We start from the raw sequence: 17,461 nt of genomic DNA, 5'->3' as shown, positions 1-17,461 counted from the left end.
GTATTGTATTATTAATACAATAATTATTTAGAATACAACAAACTTTTTTCCACTGTAAATCACACATAATGGAAGACCAAAAGGATTTTGCTGCAGGAGGTGTAACACAGTCCAAAGCTTTACTGATGTGTCAGTGACTGCACGCTTTATTCTGAATATCAATATCTCCACTAAAAATATGCTCAGAGCCAATAATCTTAATTTCTGTGAGACTGCAATTCTTTAAAAAAAAACCAAACAAACAAGAGGGCTTGAAATGATCATCTGACCACACAAAAAGGAAGAGGATTTTTTGTATTACGTTGTACGATTTTATTTATGTTTGTGTTTTTGTGATAAGTTTATTTTATATTTTCTCCAGTGCTCTCTGTACTGTTATTTGTATTATATTGTACATTATCATGTTGTTAATAAAGCTTTCTTAAAAACGGTTACGGAACAAAACCGGAAGTGACGTGATCGCCTTCTCTTCTTGAAACATGCTTGAACGGAGGTGACCTTAGTTACTATCCACATTGTAAAGTGAAGTTATTTGGCGACTGCCCCGCCTGGTTTACATGCAGAACTTGTCTTAAGTATTCCTGAAGACTTGAGAAAGACGAGCAGAGATGGCGGAGGCTCATCAGGCGCGCGTCCAGACTGTGGTCGAAGACATGGTCCAAAGCCTGGAGAGGGACCACATCCGTAAAATGCAGGTGGGTGTCCATCTGTATAGAGCACATGAACTGTGCATGCAATGACTTCTGTTAACCAGTCCTGTGTCTGCAGCATCTGCATCCATCACATGTTCATATCTGAATGTTAACTCTCTCTCTCTCTCTGTGTGTGTGTGTGTGTTCTTGCTGCAGGGTCGTATGTTCAGGTGCAGTGCAGAGTGCTGTGATCGACCCTCAGACTCCATGTCTTCAGTGCATCAGTGCATCGACAGGTGTCACACTCCTCTGGCTCAAGCTCAGGGACTCGTCACTTCAGAGCTGGAGAAGTTTCAGGTGAGTGACACTCAATACAGTCACCACTGTGCAAATACTGCACCCCAGTGTGTGTGAAAGACTTCCATAACTGAATGTTTTCTCTAGATTTTTTTCATTTTTTAAGAAGAAAATGTCCAAATTCTCTGTTTCCAGCTTCCCAAACATGAATATTTTCTGGTTTCTTTAGTCTTTTATAACAGTAAACTTAATATCTTTGGGTTGTGGGCTGTTGGTCGGGACAAAACTCGACATTTGGGGATATAACCTTGGACTTGAACAGTGATTGACCAAACAACTAATTGATTCATTGAGATAATAAATTTATTATAATATTCAAAATAATTATTAATTGCAGCCCTAGTTTCATTCAGCATTTCACATCTATAGTAAAGGTGGTATAACCTCTATTAAACCTGCCACACATTCAGCTAAAACTACAACTTAACAGTGATTGTTAAGAAGAATAAGTAACTAGATTACATTTAGCTCTGTAGTTAACTACCTTTTTGTGTATTTGATCTTATTGGAGTAATTTACAAAGTTGATCATTATGTGGGTTTTTATTAAAGAGGCTTCTAAGTTCTGTTCAAACTTCAGCGTCTCTGAGGGGAAATAATCATAGATTTGCAGCCAGATAACCAAACAATAAACCAAATTTCACATTAAAAACAACAGCAGCAACAACATAATACCTTTGGACAATAATTCAATATTATCATTCATTGGCTTTCAGAGGAATAATATAATATATACATGATACTAAGATGGCAACTCACGATTATTGTCATTCTCAATTAATATGCCAATTATTTTCTTGATTAATCAGAAAATAGTGAAAAATGGCTGTTATGTCATCTAAGATCCCATGATGTCATCAAATATCTTGTTTTGTAGAAAGAAGAAATTCAGTTTATCGTCATATGACACAGAAAAGCTTCAGATCTTCACATTTGAGAAGTTGCAAGCAGCAAATGACTTTGACAACTATTCAATTATCAAAATAGTTGCCAATTAATTTTAGTCAATTAATCAACTAATCCTTGCAGCTCTACATGATGCATGTTATTGTTGTACAAATTTGTGTCCAAATGAATGATTCTGTAATTTAAAAATTAACAAAATTAGTTATTAAAGATTTTGTTTTACACATATTAACCCCTTAAAGCTGAACTTGTACTCAAGTGTTTTTTCTGTTTCAAAAGGAAAATCCTAAACTTTAGATTTCAACCATTGGTTCCATTTGACCTGGAAACAGAGCTCTAAAAAGTGCAAATCACATGTTCACCTGCATTCATTCACATGGCCTAAACTCTGTTTCCTCCCCTCTTTGCTCCCTCAGGATCGTCTGACCAGATGCACAATGCACTGCAACGACAAGGCGAAGGATCTTTTTGACTCTGGTGCCAAGGAGGCAGCCGTTAAGTCTCTGATGGAGCGCTGTGTGGGCAGCTGTGTGGACGACCATGTTAACCTGATCCCCAGCATGACCCGAAGACTCAAAGAGAATTTGGACTCTATACAACAGTGAAAAGCAGGAGGGATTGCTGAAGTCTGTCCTGTAGACAGCCTGGACTCATTACACACACATAAATCCACACACACACAGCAGCGCAGGGTTCGCCAACTCAGCCAGTTTAACCAGTTACAACTGAAGAAGAGAGAGCTGGAACATCATGACAGAGTAGGGAGTTTAAAATTAATAATGTGACGCAAATGGTAGAGTTTTACAGGCAGATGCTGGAGGTTTTTTGGCTTGTTAGGTCCTGATTCATCTGTGCAATTGCAACAAAAAAGAAATCTAGCGATACATCTGGTGTCATAGTGTTGTGTACAAACAAGATAACAGCTCAGTAATGCTTTAGAGCAGATCTGAGTATCACAAGTCAAACTATACAGTACAACACGCAGTCGACAGGATCCAGATTTGCATTTGTTCATGCGTACAGTTGGAACATCCTGTTTGTTTGCAGGATTTGATATTCAGCTCTTATACTTAATCTGTGAAGTCCCATCACTCATCATTCTTTTTTTGTGTAATTTTAAGTTCTGTGTACGTTTGTATCTGAATTAAAAGTGCTAGAGATGTAACTGCTTTTGGACTGCTTCACTTCCATAATATAAAGAACATAAAAGTTCTGCTTGCAGGTATCAAGACAAGGTAATGACAAACACCGGTAATGATTTGGTTGCATGTATTTTAATGACTGCAAATGAATATTCTCAATTATATACAATGTACAAGAAAGGCAACACTGTAGGGTGGAAGAAATATTAAGAAGCAGTAAACACACTGTACACCTGATTTAAATCCCACAAGCCATTTAATTGGTCCAAATCTAATATACCATTGATGTCCATGAAAAAATATTTTAATTTCACAATTGGTGAAACGTCTGTAACATAAAACATATTAAAACAAGCCTGAGAATCAGCGGCTTCAGATGCAACACAGTTAATATAGTGTAATGATATCCATCAATAATGAAGGAACCATAGCATCATTTTCTGATCATTTAAAATAACAGGCAAGCAACCTGTTAACAGCAATAACTGGGATGTGAAACAACCACATGTGTTATAATCTCTGATAAAAGACTACATTCTTGTTTTAGGTCCTTTTATAAATGCAGAATAAAAAGTGACAGACTAAACCATTATAGTTAGATAGAAAGCTCTTTGGTAGCCAGGATTGTTTTCACCCCAACTATCAGAGCAACATTTAGCGAGGGAGACGACTGCTGAATGATATTCAAACTTCACTGCAGAGACCAGAACAGAAGCTGGAGAGGAGCCAACTGATAACACATTGATCTTTGAGCTGCTCTGATAGGACAGTGCTCAAACAGCTTTTGCTCAGACTTTTAAGTTTGTATCTTAAATACTTTAGTTTTCTTGTTAATGCTTAATTGTCAAACAGCCAGTTTGTGGGTGGGTAAGAAATACTCTCACTGGTACTTCTCCTAAGATTTGCCAGTTTTCAGCCAACCTTTTACATTCCTAATAAAGATGAGGTGGGAAATAAATCAATCCAAATTTGTGCTCTTCTCATCTGATGAATGAAAATGATATGCAGTAAAAGAGTAATTATTACAGGATTAATCATCACACTGAGGTGATAATTATGTGAAGTGAGTCGTCTGATTTCATGTAGGATCCTACAGAAAATCACTGACATTAAGAAAATCTATTTACTGGACAGCTTTTTCAAATATGTTAAGTACATCCTGATGGATGTCACCAAATAGGAAATCAGACTTAGGCATGGAGACTGGAGATAAATCAAAGTGATCATCATATTTGGAGAAAAATACTTGACACAGATGACAAGATCAATACGTATCGAGTGCAAGAGCTACAGAAGCATAAATACAGCAATAACTGTACAGCTGCAGTAAAGACCTATTTCAGAAAAAGAGATAAGATCATGTGATAGCACCACAGCCCACATGGATGGGCAGTTTTATTGGCAGTTGAGAATTGAATACACATTTTCTTTTGCAAAAATAAATCCATACAAATGAAGTAAAAAATAAATAAATGCCAAATAAAAACACCTTTAACTATGAACGTAACAACAGTTGCAGGCGAGTCATATTAGCTATAATGATTTAGCAGTACATGTCAGCTTTACAAGTCTGACAATCCCCACATTCACTAGTTTTCGTAACAATATGAGGTAACAACAGACTTCCAAACAAATAGTAATTAAATTAATAGTAGAAATGTGTACAACATCAAAACTGCAGAGGTGATTCATTTGGTGATGAGAGCAAATTAAATATACCGTCTAAACAGGAACCGACTGAACTGCAAAACAGGAGCTCAACACCGATAAACAACATTTGACAGTGTAGCTGGTTAACGCTGCAGGAAGTCTCAAAATCTGATCAACATTTTTGTGAGTCTCAAAAAAGAAAAAGCTGGTGATAATAACCGGACCTCCGACTGTAAACTGTAAAATGAGGCTGATGTACAAAAGACTCCTGGAGCCTCATGTTGAATGAAACAACATTACAGGGTTAAGTTTGACTTTCAGGCCACACAATGCTGGTTCACTGGGAACATGTCACATCAACATGGTTACCAGTACTTGGGGCTCAGCTCATCTGTTCAGACCCACCATCTGTGCAGTTACTTGTTTTATTCATTTGAATGAAAAGTTTTTGTTTACATCAGATTTTATAAATGTTTTGCAGAAAATGTCATTTTGGGATACTTTGGGAGTGATGATGCTGTTTTTACTTATTTTTTATTTATTGGGCAGGTGGACAGAAGCTGTTGTAGTGTTGAATATGTGTTAGCATGGTGAAATGTCCAACTTAAGACTGAGCTACAAAAGGGTTAAAGAGTGATGAAATGAAGGTTGAAAATTCTGCTTTTACTGCCATCATTCAGTTGGTTTTTCATAACTCAAACATTCCTGTTGGGTGTATTCATCGGCTGCCATCTATTCGACCGTGCTGGCCTGCCACTTATTTTGTTAAGGCAAGGGTGGGAATACCAGCAGGTAGGATTTTAAATCTATCAGCTGATAATCTCACAGCAGCAGTGGGTGCAGATGCTGAAATAAACTTTAATCTTTTTACACCTGTTAAGTGTTGGCAAAGACTGTATGTTACCTTACAGTCATGCGGCAAGTAAACAAAAATACCACGTTTTCTAACAGCATAAAAAATAATGTATAGTAATCATACATTTCACACAAATCAAATTCAAACCTTGAACAAAGCTAAACATCATTCAGTCAACACAACTTGCCGCATGAAGCCATTTGAGTCAGCACAAACAGGATGTGCTGGGTTTTTTTTTTGCCAATCAGAAATGGAGTGGAAAACCCGCCCACCCGGCTCAAACTGGCACTGCGCCGATCAAGTTTTGGAGCGCACCTGGTAGCAGAACAGCCAGCCCCACCTCTGATCACACCCAACACGAAACATAAGAGGAACAGACTTACGTCAGAGTAATATCAACTTTTTTGCCACAGACCATTATTCTGATGCAGAGATCATTTCTATTTTCTGAGATGGTCCACTGAAATTCAGATTAAGATGTGTGTTGAAGTGTCTGTCATCTTCATATGTGGGTTCACATTTGGAGAAATCCATGGATGAAATCAACCACAATTTCTGTTTCCAAGAGTGGATCTGTGCTCCAGTCGATGTCATGTGGGTGACGGGGTCTGATGACGGCTTCTTGATATGATAAGACTATTTTAAAAGGTCCAGGTTTACTGTACACACTGATAAACCGATTCCAGAGTGGTTTCATTAACATAAGTGTAAACTCAAACCCTTCCACGGCCGTCACAATCACTGGATCTTAATGTCATGTAGCCATTATTTAAAGTTCTGAAGTCCAAAGCAGATTTCCACTGTCTCCAAAAAATTGAAGGTTTTCCATCTTGAGGAAGGGTCCATCATCCCAGTGCAAACCATTCATAGCAGAGATCCAAGGAGGATTGAAGCTGCTCTGAAGGCAAAGGGTGGCCTAATCCCTCCTGGCCCATGTATATGTAGCCAACTCAGAATGTGCCAAAACACTGAATACATAGATACAAAAGATTTTCCCTTAACACCTCACTGAGTTACAGAGCATGCAGACGATATGTCCAATGTCAAAGTGGTGTTAAATGTGGCAGTGGATTGTACAGACAAGCTTGTGTCAGTGTCGCAGCATTACCAGAGGAATGGTAGCAGTTACTGGCTGTCGAGCAGGCATCAAGACACACTGCGGGTGCTGCTCTCTGGTTCTGAGGTGTCCGGCCGGTGGTCCGACTGGGACGACGTGTAAAGGAAGTTGCAGCACACGTAGAGGGGGAATGTCAACAACCGGCTGTCCAGGTTCATCACCACATACTCCTGAGTGATTGAAGGGAGGGGAGGAATTATTAAGCGAGTCTAGAGCAGCGTTTTATGAAGGGTAATGCAGTCACAACTGAGCCATCGCTCACTGACCTGGTCTTTCTCAAGGGTGAGAAGCTGGTAACCTGTCGAGCGACTGCAGACCAGCTTTCCACGGGCATCGAAGGAGGCAAGACGTAACCTGGACAAACAAGGAGTGATAAAAGTAGGTGAAAGGTTTTCCAAGACCAAATCTGCAGACAAACACATAATTAGGATTTATAACAAATAAATAACCTTGGTTGCACAAATCCAAATGATCTTAAATTGTTTCTCTTTATCTTCAATAACAGGTTAAAAGAATGCAGACAGTTATTTATTAGAATAGTAATTACACTGAATTCATTACTTAGATACTTATCATATTTAGTTGATATAAGATATCTGTACAATAGTATAGTCAAACAGTTCCCACTTCTGTTGCAATTAAACTCAAACATCTATACACTTACCTTTATTTCTACAATGTTCATTTCTTTCAATTCTGTGATATTATGTCACTGAGTATTTGTTTAGTTTGAGACTCTTCTAGCAAATGAGTTAGATATGAGTAAATGTTCTGGGTTAAAGTTGAAGGCTCTACTGACCTGTATGCCAAGTGTCTCCGAGGTTGCAGACTCACAGCGCCCCCACATGGCTGACTGAGAGTATTCCTTTTGAAGAGTATGAAACGGTTTGTGTAGGTCACCAGCAGGTCAAAACCGAAGTTAAAGCCTGTCCACCGCCAGCAGTACTGAGGAGAAGAAAATGTCACTGATTTTCTCTGTAGAACTTAAATGAAAAACATTTACTGGATGTGAGCTAAAATTACTGTAACAGTGAGACTGTCCTACTCACATCTCCATCTTTAGTCAGTTTCCTGCCACACCTCATGCTGCTCAACTCAAACTCCTCTTTGTTAGCTTCCTGGGGACTAATGTTACACAGGCGCTTTAGTCAACCCAACAGCATTAAAATCATATTCAATTCACACAGTTCTTGTAGTTATAACAAGTTTCAAGAAGAAATCAAAAAGAAATTTACTAGTCCACTACTAGTTTCAGGTTCTCACCCATTGTCATTGTCAAATTCTGTCCGCAGCATAGCAAACCACTGGTTTTTGTACACCGATGTTAACCAATCTGAAATAGAAAAATATTGACGGTGCATAAACACATGGAAGAGACTGTTACTAACAATGCGATGAAATTGGTTTACTGCTTTATAGTTTGTCTTCAAGTTCCTATTTAATTTACGCAAGACTGTCTAATTCTAAATGCTGCTCATGATGAAATGAGATAACTTACTGGGTTCATTATTTCTAGAATGATCAACCAAGTAACATTAAATCAAACTGAATTTGAGAAATAAAATGCTTGAATCCAATTATTCACTGTACTCAAAACCACTTTGCAGCTTTGATGTTGGATGATGAAATTAAAGATTTCTTTTTTCCAGAGCACAGAAGAGGCACATTCATGATGAAATTATGTAGACAGAGCCACATCTCACCAGGGGGTAAAATGTTGTCTCTCTCCAGGATGCGGGCAGAAGCGAGGTCGTTGATGATATACTGAAGACGGACGTACTTGAACACTGAACAAAAAGGTTCCCCCTCCTCTGTGTTCAAGAAGGGCTCTTTCTCACACAGATCTGCAGACAAAGGTCAAATGGAAACAGAGTCAAGCATCTGCATGTAGCATAGGAAGATACTATTTCATAAGTTGTGGTATTACAGTACCTGTCCTGCGTTTGCAAAGCCAGGCATCGGCATCAGCCAGGAGCTGCTTGATGGGTCCGTCCCATGATGGATTGAGCTGCAGAAACATCCACTAAAGAGAGATGGAATTATAAATAGACTCAATAAAAAAAGAATGACTATACAGCGAATGTGTCTGGGAGTGATAAAGTATATGATTTATCCTTGTACCTTCTTCAGAGCGGTGTACACATCCATCTCCACTTGCATGACAAACAGGTCCGATGACTGGATGAGCTGCTCCATCACTTCTGCCCTGTAAATGCAGTGCAGACACAAACGGTGATTACATGTTCATAGACAACATATTTACAGTTCAGCCGCAGCACTGCACCGACTGAGACAATTTAACTCAAGGTTTTCTCCACTTATTGTCCAATTTTTATTTGGGAAGTACTAACAATGAGCTTCATAACAATATACAATTTGATTCGGTACCTTAATTTATTAAGTTATTTAATAAAGATAGAGTATTGTTAGACAAAGACATAAAAACTGACGGATTATGAGCCAAGTACACATACCCGAGTTCTTTCATCAAGTCGACATTTTGGTGTGTCATCAGGTTGTTGAGAAGCCACTCAAGACACCTGAAGAAAGAGATACACAAACACAGTAACGGTATGATGTTAAATACACTCTGAAAATGACACTTTTCTATTAGTGCTTGTGATTTTTTTTTTTTTTTTTAAAAAGGTGAGATAAATCAGAATCTGACTTTTTCATGACGGAATCCAGGCCATAGATACTTGCACAAGCATAGTAACCACACACAGTCTTCACACTGATGTTTTCCTTCATTGTCTCTCCGCACTGCTGGATCAAGCCATCCTGTGAATATTAACAAACCACGAGACTTGATTCGGTTTTGTATCATATAACTGCATTTATACAAAAATGAAGATTTTCTTTTGAGACAAAAAACTTTCTTCTTTTCAATTTACTGACCAGCTGTAGCATACAAGCAGCGGCAAGTATACTGACGACCCTGCTGGGCTTGATCAGAACATCGTCCCGGTACAAGGATCCAAATACGACCTGTAGAGCTACACACACAGAACAGTAAAGTGTTATCAATAAATCACATAAACAGACCAACCAACACTGATGATGGCTAGTTGCTGTGACTAACGTCCTCTCACCTTCAGTGTCGATATTCTGGTCTGGGATCTCCAAATTGATTTCCATCATGTTGGACTCCTTCCAAGAGCCGCTGAACATGCTGGAGAAATACCCTGACTGCCAAAAGCAAGAAAGAGGGAGTAAAGCGTAAATTTTATGAATAACTCACATGAAATATTATATCATCGACCGTTTAAGTGGTGTTTTTTTTTTTTTACCTGGCACAGGTACACTTTGTGGAGATTCCACTCCTGTCCCAGGGCACAGATTCGAATGTCGCTGTTTTCCCCATTCAGGAACAAGGTTTGATAAATGTATCGTGATGTGCTTTTCAGTTTCTTCCTGTTCAGGTTTGCAAAACACAGACAAACAGAGGAGAGAAAAAAAAAGCAAAGATGAGGCAACATTATTGACAGCTTAAACATATTTGACACTGACTTGATCACTGGTCTGTTGACCTGACTTGCCTGCGAGGTGTATCTAGTATGGCATCGTCCTCCTCTTGTTCACTGTCACAGTCACACTGGGCATTTCGTTTCCTCTTCTTACACTCACATCCATGTTTGCGGCTGCCACTTGTGCCTTCTGCAGCCTCCTCTGGTCCCTGAGAGGGGGACTGAAACCTGCTGCCCAGACTTCCCATTTCTATACTTCCAAAGAAGACATAACACAAACAAAACAACTGTCAAAAATAACAGGTCAGCTATGCTTTATCTTGACATTACAACACAGCTACATAGATCAATATATATCAATATCATAAGAGTAGATGTTGTTTGGGACTTTGGCTTTGGTAATAATGTATTTTCTTTTGCTTGTTTAGTTTATCTCTCTTTAGGGGGGCGACTAACGTTTAATTTAATTCTTTTTTCAAGTCATCATTTAGTATAAAAATAGTGAAAAGTGACACAAACCCAAGGTGAAAATTGCTGATTTAATAATGTCATAATCTCAGATCACTTGTTTTGTCAAACTAAAAGTTCAAATCTACATGTATTCAATTGACAATGATACAAAAGAAGAAAAACAGCACATTTATGAACATGTGAAGCCGAAACAAGATAATGTTTGCCTTTTTTTGTCTTGATAGATGACTTAAATTATAGTTTGTTTATAAAAACTAATTATCTGTCAGTAGACGAATCAGTGAATTGACCATTTGTTTCATGCATAAACACATGGTTACTAACAATGTGATGAAATTTGTTTACTGCTTTATGGTTTCTCTTCAAGTTCCTGTTCAATTTGAGAAAGACTGCCTAATTCTTAATAATACTGCGCATGATGAAATAAGATAACTTAGAGACAGGTGATAAATTACAGGAAACCCTGACATAAAGTGTCTTAGTAAGGTGTTGAGCCACCACGTGCCACCAGAACAGTTTCAGTGCACCTTGGCATTGATTCTACAAGTCTCTAAACTCTTCTGGAGGGATGAACACTATTCTTCCAAAAGATATTCCCTCATTTTGTGTTTTGATGATGGTGGTGGAGAGCGCTGTCTAACACTTTGATTCAAAATCGCTCATAGGTGTTCAACTGGGTTGAGATCTGGTGACCGTGAAGGCCATAACATATGATTCACATCATTTTCATACTCATCAAACCATTCAGTGACCCCTCGTGCCCTGTGGATCATCCTGGAAGAGACCACTCCCATCAGGATAGAAATGTTTCATCATAGGAGGAAGGTGATCACTCAGAACAACTTTATATTGATTTGCAGTGACCCTTCCCTCTAAGGGGACAAGTGGACCCAAACCATGTCGGCAAAATGCCCCCCAAAGCATAACAGAGCCGCCAGATCCCCTCACTGTAGGGGTCAAAGCATTCAGACCTGTACCGTTCTCTTAGTGCACACTTTATCTGACCATATCACTTTTTTCCACATCTCTGTAGACTAGTGCCTATTGTTTTTGCAGCACTGATCTCTCAAATGTGCATTCATCTTTGTAATGAGGGGTTTATGCACTGCAACCCTACTATAATATCTCTCTCTGCGTAATTGTCGACAGACTGTTCTTGCTGACACAGTCTGATCATGTTCTGCATTGACAAGCTCAGTCATCTGAGGAAGTTGCTCTTCTGTTTTCATCACAGTCATCAAATGTGCACTCTCGACCACAACTTCACAACCCTACTAACTGATGTCTTTCTCATAGATCTAGATGCAGATGTCACGTCAGTCACTGTTCCTATTGAAACACCAGCCAGCTGAACAGTCTTTGTGACTGAAGTTCCTGCCAACCGTGCCCCAACAATGAACCCTCTATAAAAGTCATTTAGATTGTTTCCTCTTTCCATCTTTATACAAAATCAGGATCAACAGGTCCTGCTCAGCATTATTATACATACCAAAACATGATTAAATGTCAATTGCACCATGCAATACACCTGTGTGGAAGCATCTGCATTCGTTATGTTTCTCCAATCCAATTTATTCAGGTTTTTCCTTTAATTTGTCACCGTCTGCATATATAACTGGACTTATTATTTCCAGAATTATTAACCAAGTAACATTAAAGCCAATGCAAACTTAATTTAAGCTAATGACTGAAATAACTAGTCATCATATCCCATTTTTATTTAGGTATTTTGTAAATAAACATTGGAATATTTTACTTTATCAATATCACCATGTCCACCCAAATAAATGAAATATTGATATATGGTGGCTGTTATCATCTGCCTATCTAATTGAAAGAAAGGCAGACAAACATGCATTTTAGAGTTTTAGTGCACAACTAAACAAAGCCTGAATGAAGTTTAAGTGGCTGCATATGTCCATGAATTCCTTAAGCATATGCACACCATATGTACAGTATTTTCTACATTGCATGACAACGGCTTAGCTAACTTACCTGATGAAATATCAGTGGGCCAGCGGAGGTATGGTTAATTTGAGGTGTAAACAGCGGCTGATAATCTCAGGTCAGTCTGCAAGACAGTTGACGAGCCAGTTGAGGATGAGCTAACCTCAAAGCTAGCTTAGCTGCCGAATTCACATCCAAAAAAACAAGACGGAAACAATAACAGCTTCGCCTCTGACAAGCTGCTCCTGCACACAAGCCTCCACACAGCAATACCGTCTTCGGTCCCAGTTACATTTTTTTCTCTAAATTAGTGCAAATATGAAGCCAGAGGCAGAAGCTGGTGTTCAACTACCTTAAAAAACTGCGGCTGCTTTTGTTGTTCTTCTTCTCTCGGTAGTTACGGGTAACATTTCTACGTCACAGGTGGCTGCTGCGCTAACTGGCGCCGCTCAGTGTCAGACAGACGAATTACACAAGTCGGCCAATAAAATAATCACACAGGACGGGTTCACAATTTTTCAAATCTGTCTTAAAACAATAGTCAGTTGCCCGAATAGATTTCTCCTGCCATAATTATTCCTCCTGTTCATCCATTAGAAGGCCCTACTAAACAGCTGAACTGTACTGTTATCAAACTGGACTTTACTCGTTTTATCCCTGCACTTGTCACTATCATAGCCTATATTTCATCAAATTGGACACTCTGAACATTGTACATTTCATTCGACCTCCACTGTAACATCATTTAATTGTTTATTGCACATGTCGCATTTCATTTTTGCACTTGTCACCTTTAATATATATCTCATACACTTCATTTCTTGGTCTGTAGCACAGTCTCTATTTCCTTTGTACAGTCAATAGTTCATTTAAAGTTTTATATCCCATTTAAAAACTTATTCTTTTTTGTAAATAGATTTTAAATTTGAAATGTTTCATTTAATTTTAGTAATACTTTGTCATCATTATTATTACCTTACTCTTGTTCTATTTTTATTCTTTTATGGTGCGTTTGTGGGAGCAAACACCAGGACACATTCTTTGTATACTTGAATACTTGGCTAATGAGCAGATTCTGATTTTGAAGATCCCTTCATAATGCACTTACAATGTAAATGATGGGGGCCAAAATCCACATTCTGTGCAAAAATGTATTTAAAAGTTTATCTGAAGCTAATATGAAGCTTCAGTCCAATGTCCAAATGAATCAAATCAAGTAGATACCTTTCAATGTTACAGTCCTTTTAGTGCCAAAGTTCCTCTTTTTGTTACTGTACTTCCACCCCGTAGCTCAACAGGGAAACACTGTCTGAGGAAACAAAAAGGGAATTTTCTGCTAAAAGACTGTAAATGTGGCAGATATCAATTTCATATGACTAACTCAAACTGCTGAAGCCTAATAGAAGCTTCAGATAAACTTTAAATGCATTTTTGCACAAAATGACAGTGTGGACACACTGGATTTTGGTCTCCATCACTTACACTGAAAGCACATTTGAAGGGATCTTTTAATAGCCAGTATGAACAGGAGGAAAAGATTACAGCAAGGAAAAGCTCTTTCATTGTTCATATGGGCAACTCACTGTTGTTTTAAAATAGACTAAAATATTTGTGAACCCATCCTTGAATCTGAAATGGATAAAAATTGTTTGTTTGCTTATGCCTCGACTGTTTTCTCTACCTGAAATAACCACGCCATACTTTGGATTTACCTTAAAACTTTAAACTGATATTAATCATCCCATGAAATATAAAAAAATGAAAACTTGATAACAAATCCTACACATTAGTCCCTCTGAACAGTAGTTGAACCCTACTGACCTATCTGCCTGGATCCTCCTGAGTCCAAAGAGCACTGCCAAATCAGCCAACTATTTAGCCTTGTATGTAAAGTTTGGAGTCTTTGCGTAATGCAGACTGTTATCCCAACTGTATTCAAACTTTTAGGAGGCAAATTTTTATACTTTTATATCATTAAATCATTGATTTGCTGAGAAATTACCCAAAACATTTTATTTATGAAATGCTTTTCTTTCTTTGTTTTTTAAATTGATCTGAAAGAATAACTTAAATATTTTTGAATCAGTATCTAAAGCAGAGGGTGAAGCAACCATTCATTTTTGTGTAATCACAAAACACAAAAGTCAAGCTAGTATTATGTTGGCTGAATTCAGAAGCAAAAAAGCAAATGAAAATCAGTATTCATTTTATTATATATTAGTAACAGTATGACTATTTTAATACATATTTTACCACACATAAAGCACATTGCTTTGTTTTTAATAAAGTTGTGGGTGGTGATATAAATGGACAGACGACTGGTTACAAGTAATGCAACATTTTTTGAACATATAAATGACAGATGTATGTTCTATCAAATTCAAACTCTGTCACAAATAAAGATCTTACAGAGACAGGAGAAGAAAGAAAATATACTCATGAAAATATACGGTTGTGTGTGAAACAACAGGCTTCCCTGTGATGTTGAAAAGCTTTAACCTGTACATCTGGGTTGAGAAAGAGTCACTGCGTCCAAGGTGGCCAGTTCACAAAGGTATTTCTTGTTTCCAACCACATCAAAACCTCTTTCACTCTCTCTCACCCACACACAACTCTGAATAACCCATGTAAGTAGACCAAGACCTCACTGAATAGAGGCTAAACTAACATCCGGATTGGATAAAGTGTTTAGTCTACAACCATCTTCAATACCCAAAACATATCCCAGTTTCTACAGACAATTTGAGATTCATCAGAGGTGGTCACCTTTCAAACACTTGAGGAAATAACTACAAACATAACCCTTGAAAGAGGGGAAAGAACCTTGCACAATGAATTAATTTTTGAAAGTAGTACTCACTCATACTAATGAGTCAATAGACATGAACTTATTCATTATCTATACACGTAATAGTTGCATCAAGGCTAGTTCTAACAATAAAAGTAAGCTTCTTTATTAATGTGACTGCAGGTATTTCAGGAAAATATTCCTATTCTTCCATAAAGATGAGTATTTTTACAAAATGGTATCTCATAAATGGAAATATGGCCTTAAAAAAGGTTGCCCTTTACTCCATTTTCTCTTTTTAATGGCTTGAGTGAATAACATTTAACTTCATGAACATTTAACAATGAAACTGAAATCTTGAACGTAAACCCCCTGCAGGATTATCTCTCCTCCAAAGCTCTCCAAAGCTTGGTTGATGAACAAATAGTTTCTAAATAATTATGAATATACAACACTCAGCTGCCCTCCAGTGGTATCCTTGTATTCTAGTCATGAAAGTAGATTGAAATACTGTAGGAGACAGAAAAAGAGTCACAAGATGTATATATGTGGTAAATTTTTGTGGTGAAACATTGTGTTTAGCAGTGAGTACAGGTATAAATTCAGGGAAGCCGTGGGAACATTCACCCTGTTTTGATGCGTTTACTTGTCAGAAGTCACAAGCAGACTGACAGATAATTGGCTAAGATCGAATGACCACACTTCATCAAGGAGAAAGATTCAAGCACCCCTGTCGATGAAGTCAAACACCCTGCTTATGTGCAATAAATTCAGCCCAAGCAAGAGGTGTGTCCGGATCTATTATAGTTAATATTTGTCCTTTATTTCACATACAGTACACACAGGAATGATAATGATATAAATTAAAATTCTCTGCAGTGTATCTTGGTGCTGTGTGCTTTGAATCTTGAAGTGAGATACTCAGTCATTCAGCTGTGCTGTTAACCAGCATTTTAATTCCTCTCTATCCTGACACATCCAGACTTTTCTTATGTACATTTAGATTTGTTTGTTTCCATTTTTACTGAAGGTGCTGCTGGACATGGTTTGTCAGTGTGACTGGATGGCCAGAGTTTGCCCTTCTCTTGAATACAACACACCCACAGCCTTGTGTGTTTGCCCTTGCATCTGTAAATCTACATTATCTAGAAACAAAAAATGATTGATGCAAAGAGACTTCCAGAAATTATAAGTATATGAAGGAGAGATTCAAACATGCTATGAGGTGCAATAGGGAATCATCATGGAAGAAGGGTAAAAGTCTTTCTGGATCAAAGCAATTCAAATTATGTCATATTCATAAGACAATATTAAAATCAGATTTTTGGGGGGTAAGGGAAAGCATAGACTTCCTTGTTGGTCATTTAATTTTTCTGGGTAAATTCAAATAAGATGGCACTTTTTGTAAAGATCAATGGAATAGAATAATGTATTAACTTTGTGCGCTATTCATAAATGACTGTAATGTTGTCAAAACATTATTTGGTACTTCAACAGTAGTTATCTCTTAACACTTTCTTTTTTAATTAAAAAAAATAAAATGTTAAAATGCCTCAAAGGGCAGTATATAGAAGGTTGTATAATGCTGCCTTTTCCTCTATTTTCTTTATGTTGTGTGTTTTATGTTTTTAATTGATGTAGCACTTTTGATTTACTACAAATGAAAAGTGTGGTACAAATTAAATGTATTATTATTATTATTATTATTATTATTAGTAGTAGTAGTAGTAGTAGTAGTAGTAGTAGTAGTAGTAGTAGTAGTAGTATTACTACTAGGACTAGTACTACTACTACTACTATTTATTTATTATTTTTTTTCAACTATTAGTTCATTGAAGTAAAGTAAAATGTACATCTTTAAACAAAAAAGCACTCTGAGGAATCTACCGGATGTGACGTATAGATATGATGTCCCACTTTATAGGCGTGGCTCTGAGAAAGCAGCCAATAAACGACGAGTGCTTGTTTCACAACATTCCAATCGGTCCCGCCTTATTTTTTTTCCACCCGCATTCCATGAAGTCCCGCCTTACTCTACCTCTGATTGGCTAGTACTTGTTGTCTTCGTTGGTCAGATTGGTTAGATTTAGATATGAGGAGAGAGATGATTGGATTAGACTAAGGAAATC

General features: G+C 37.6%; 2 protein-coding genes across 4 annotated transcripts; one reads left to right on the top strand and one right to left on the bottom strand.

Annotated features, from left to right (window-relative positions):
* The first annotated feature begins 444 nt into the window (after nt 1-444).
* fam136a (family with sequence similarity 136 member A) lies at nt 445-3,059 on the top strand. The gene is made up of 3 exons (XM_067573850.1): nt 445-695; nt 849-989; nt 2,311-3,059. Exons 1-3 carry the CDS (start codon nt 609-611, stop codon nt 2,497-2,499), a joined length of 417 nt encoding a protein of 138 aa, XP_067429951.1. The 5' UTR covers nt 445-608; the 3' UTR covers nt 2,500-3,059.
* A 1,339-nt stretch (nt 3,060-4,398) lies between these two features.
* Nucleotides 4,399-12,939, bottom strand: gmcl1 (germ cell-less, spermatogenesis associated). Of its 3 annotated transcripts, XM_067573849.1 has the most exons (16): nt 12,593-12,939; nt 10,195-10,376; nt 9,950-10,069; nt 9,752-9,848; nt 9,558-9,655; nt 9,328-9,440; nt 9,134-9,199; nt 8,781-8,865; nt 8,592-8,682; nt 8,363-8,503; nt 7,923-7,992; nt 7,709-7,784; nt 7,459-7,604; nt 6,926-7,013; nt 6,651-6,829; nt 4,399-6,510 (listed from the first exon to the last, which is right to left on the bottom strand). In XM_067573849.1, the coding sequence occupies exons 2-15, from the start codon at nt 10,372-10,374 to the stop codon at nt 6,689-6,691; spliced, it is 1,512 nt and encodes a 503-aa protein (XP_067429950.1). In that variant the 5' UTR covers nt 10,375-10,376; nt 12,593-12,939; the 3' UTR covers nt 4,399-6,510; nt 6,651-6,688. The 3 variants fall into 3 exon arrangements, with proteins under 3 accessions (XP_067429950.1, XP_067429949.1, XP_067429948.1); XM_067573848.1 differs by having other exon boundaries at nt 4,399-6,829; nt 10,195-10,381; XM_067573847.1 differs by having other exon boundaries at nt 4,399-6,829.
* Nucleotides 12,940-17,461: the final 4,522 nt, after the last annotated feature.

Source organism: Thunnus thynnus, chromosome 19 (assembly GCF_963924715.1).
Source record: "Thunnus thynnus chromosome 19, fThuThy2.1, whole genome shotgun sequence".
Classification (NCBI taxonomy): Eukaryota; Metazoa; Chordata; class Actinopteri; order Scombriformes; family Scombridae; genus Thunnus; species Thunnus thynnus.
The sequence above is the reverse complement of the archived record's forward strand: the minus strand, read 5'-3'. Positions and strand labels throughout refer to the sequence as shown.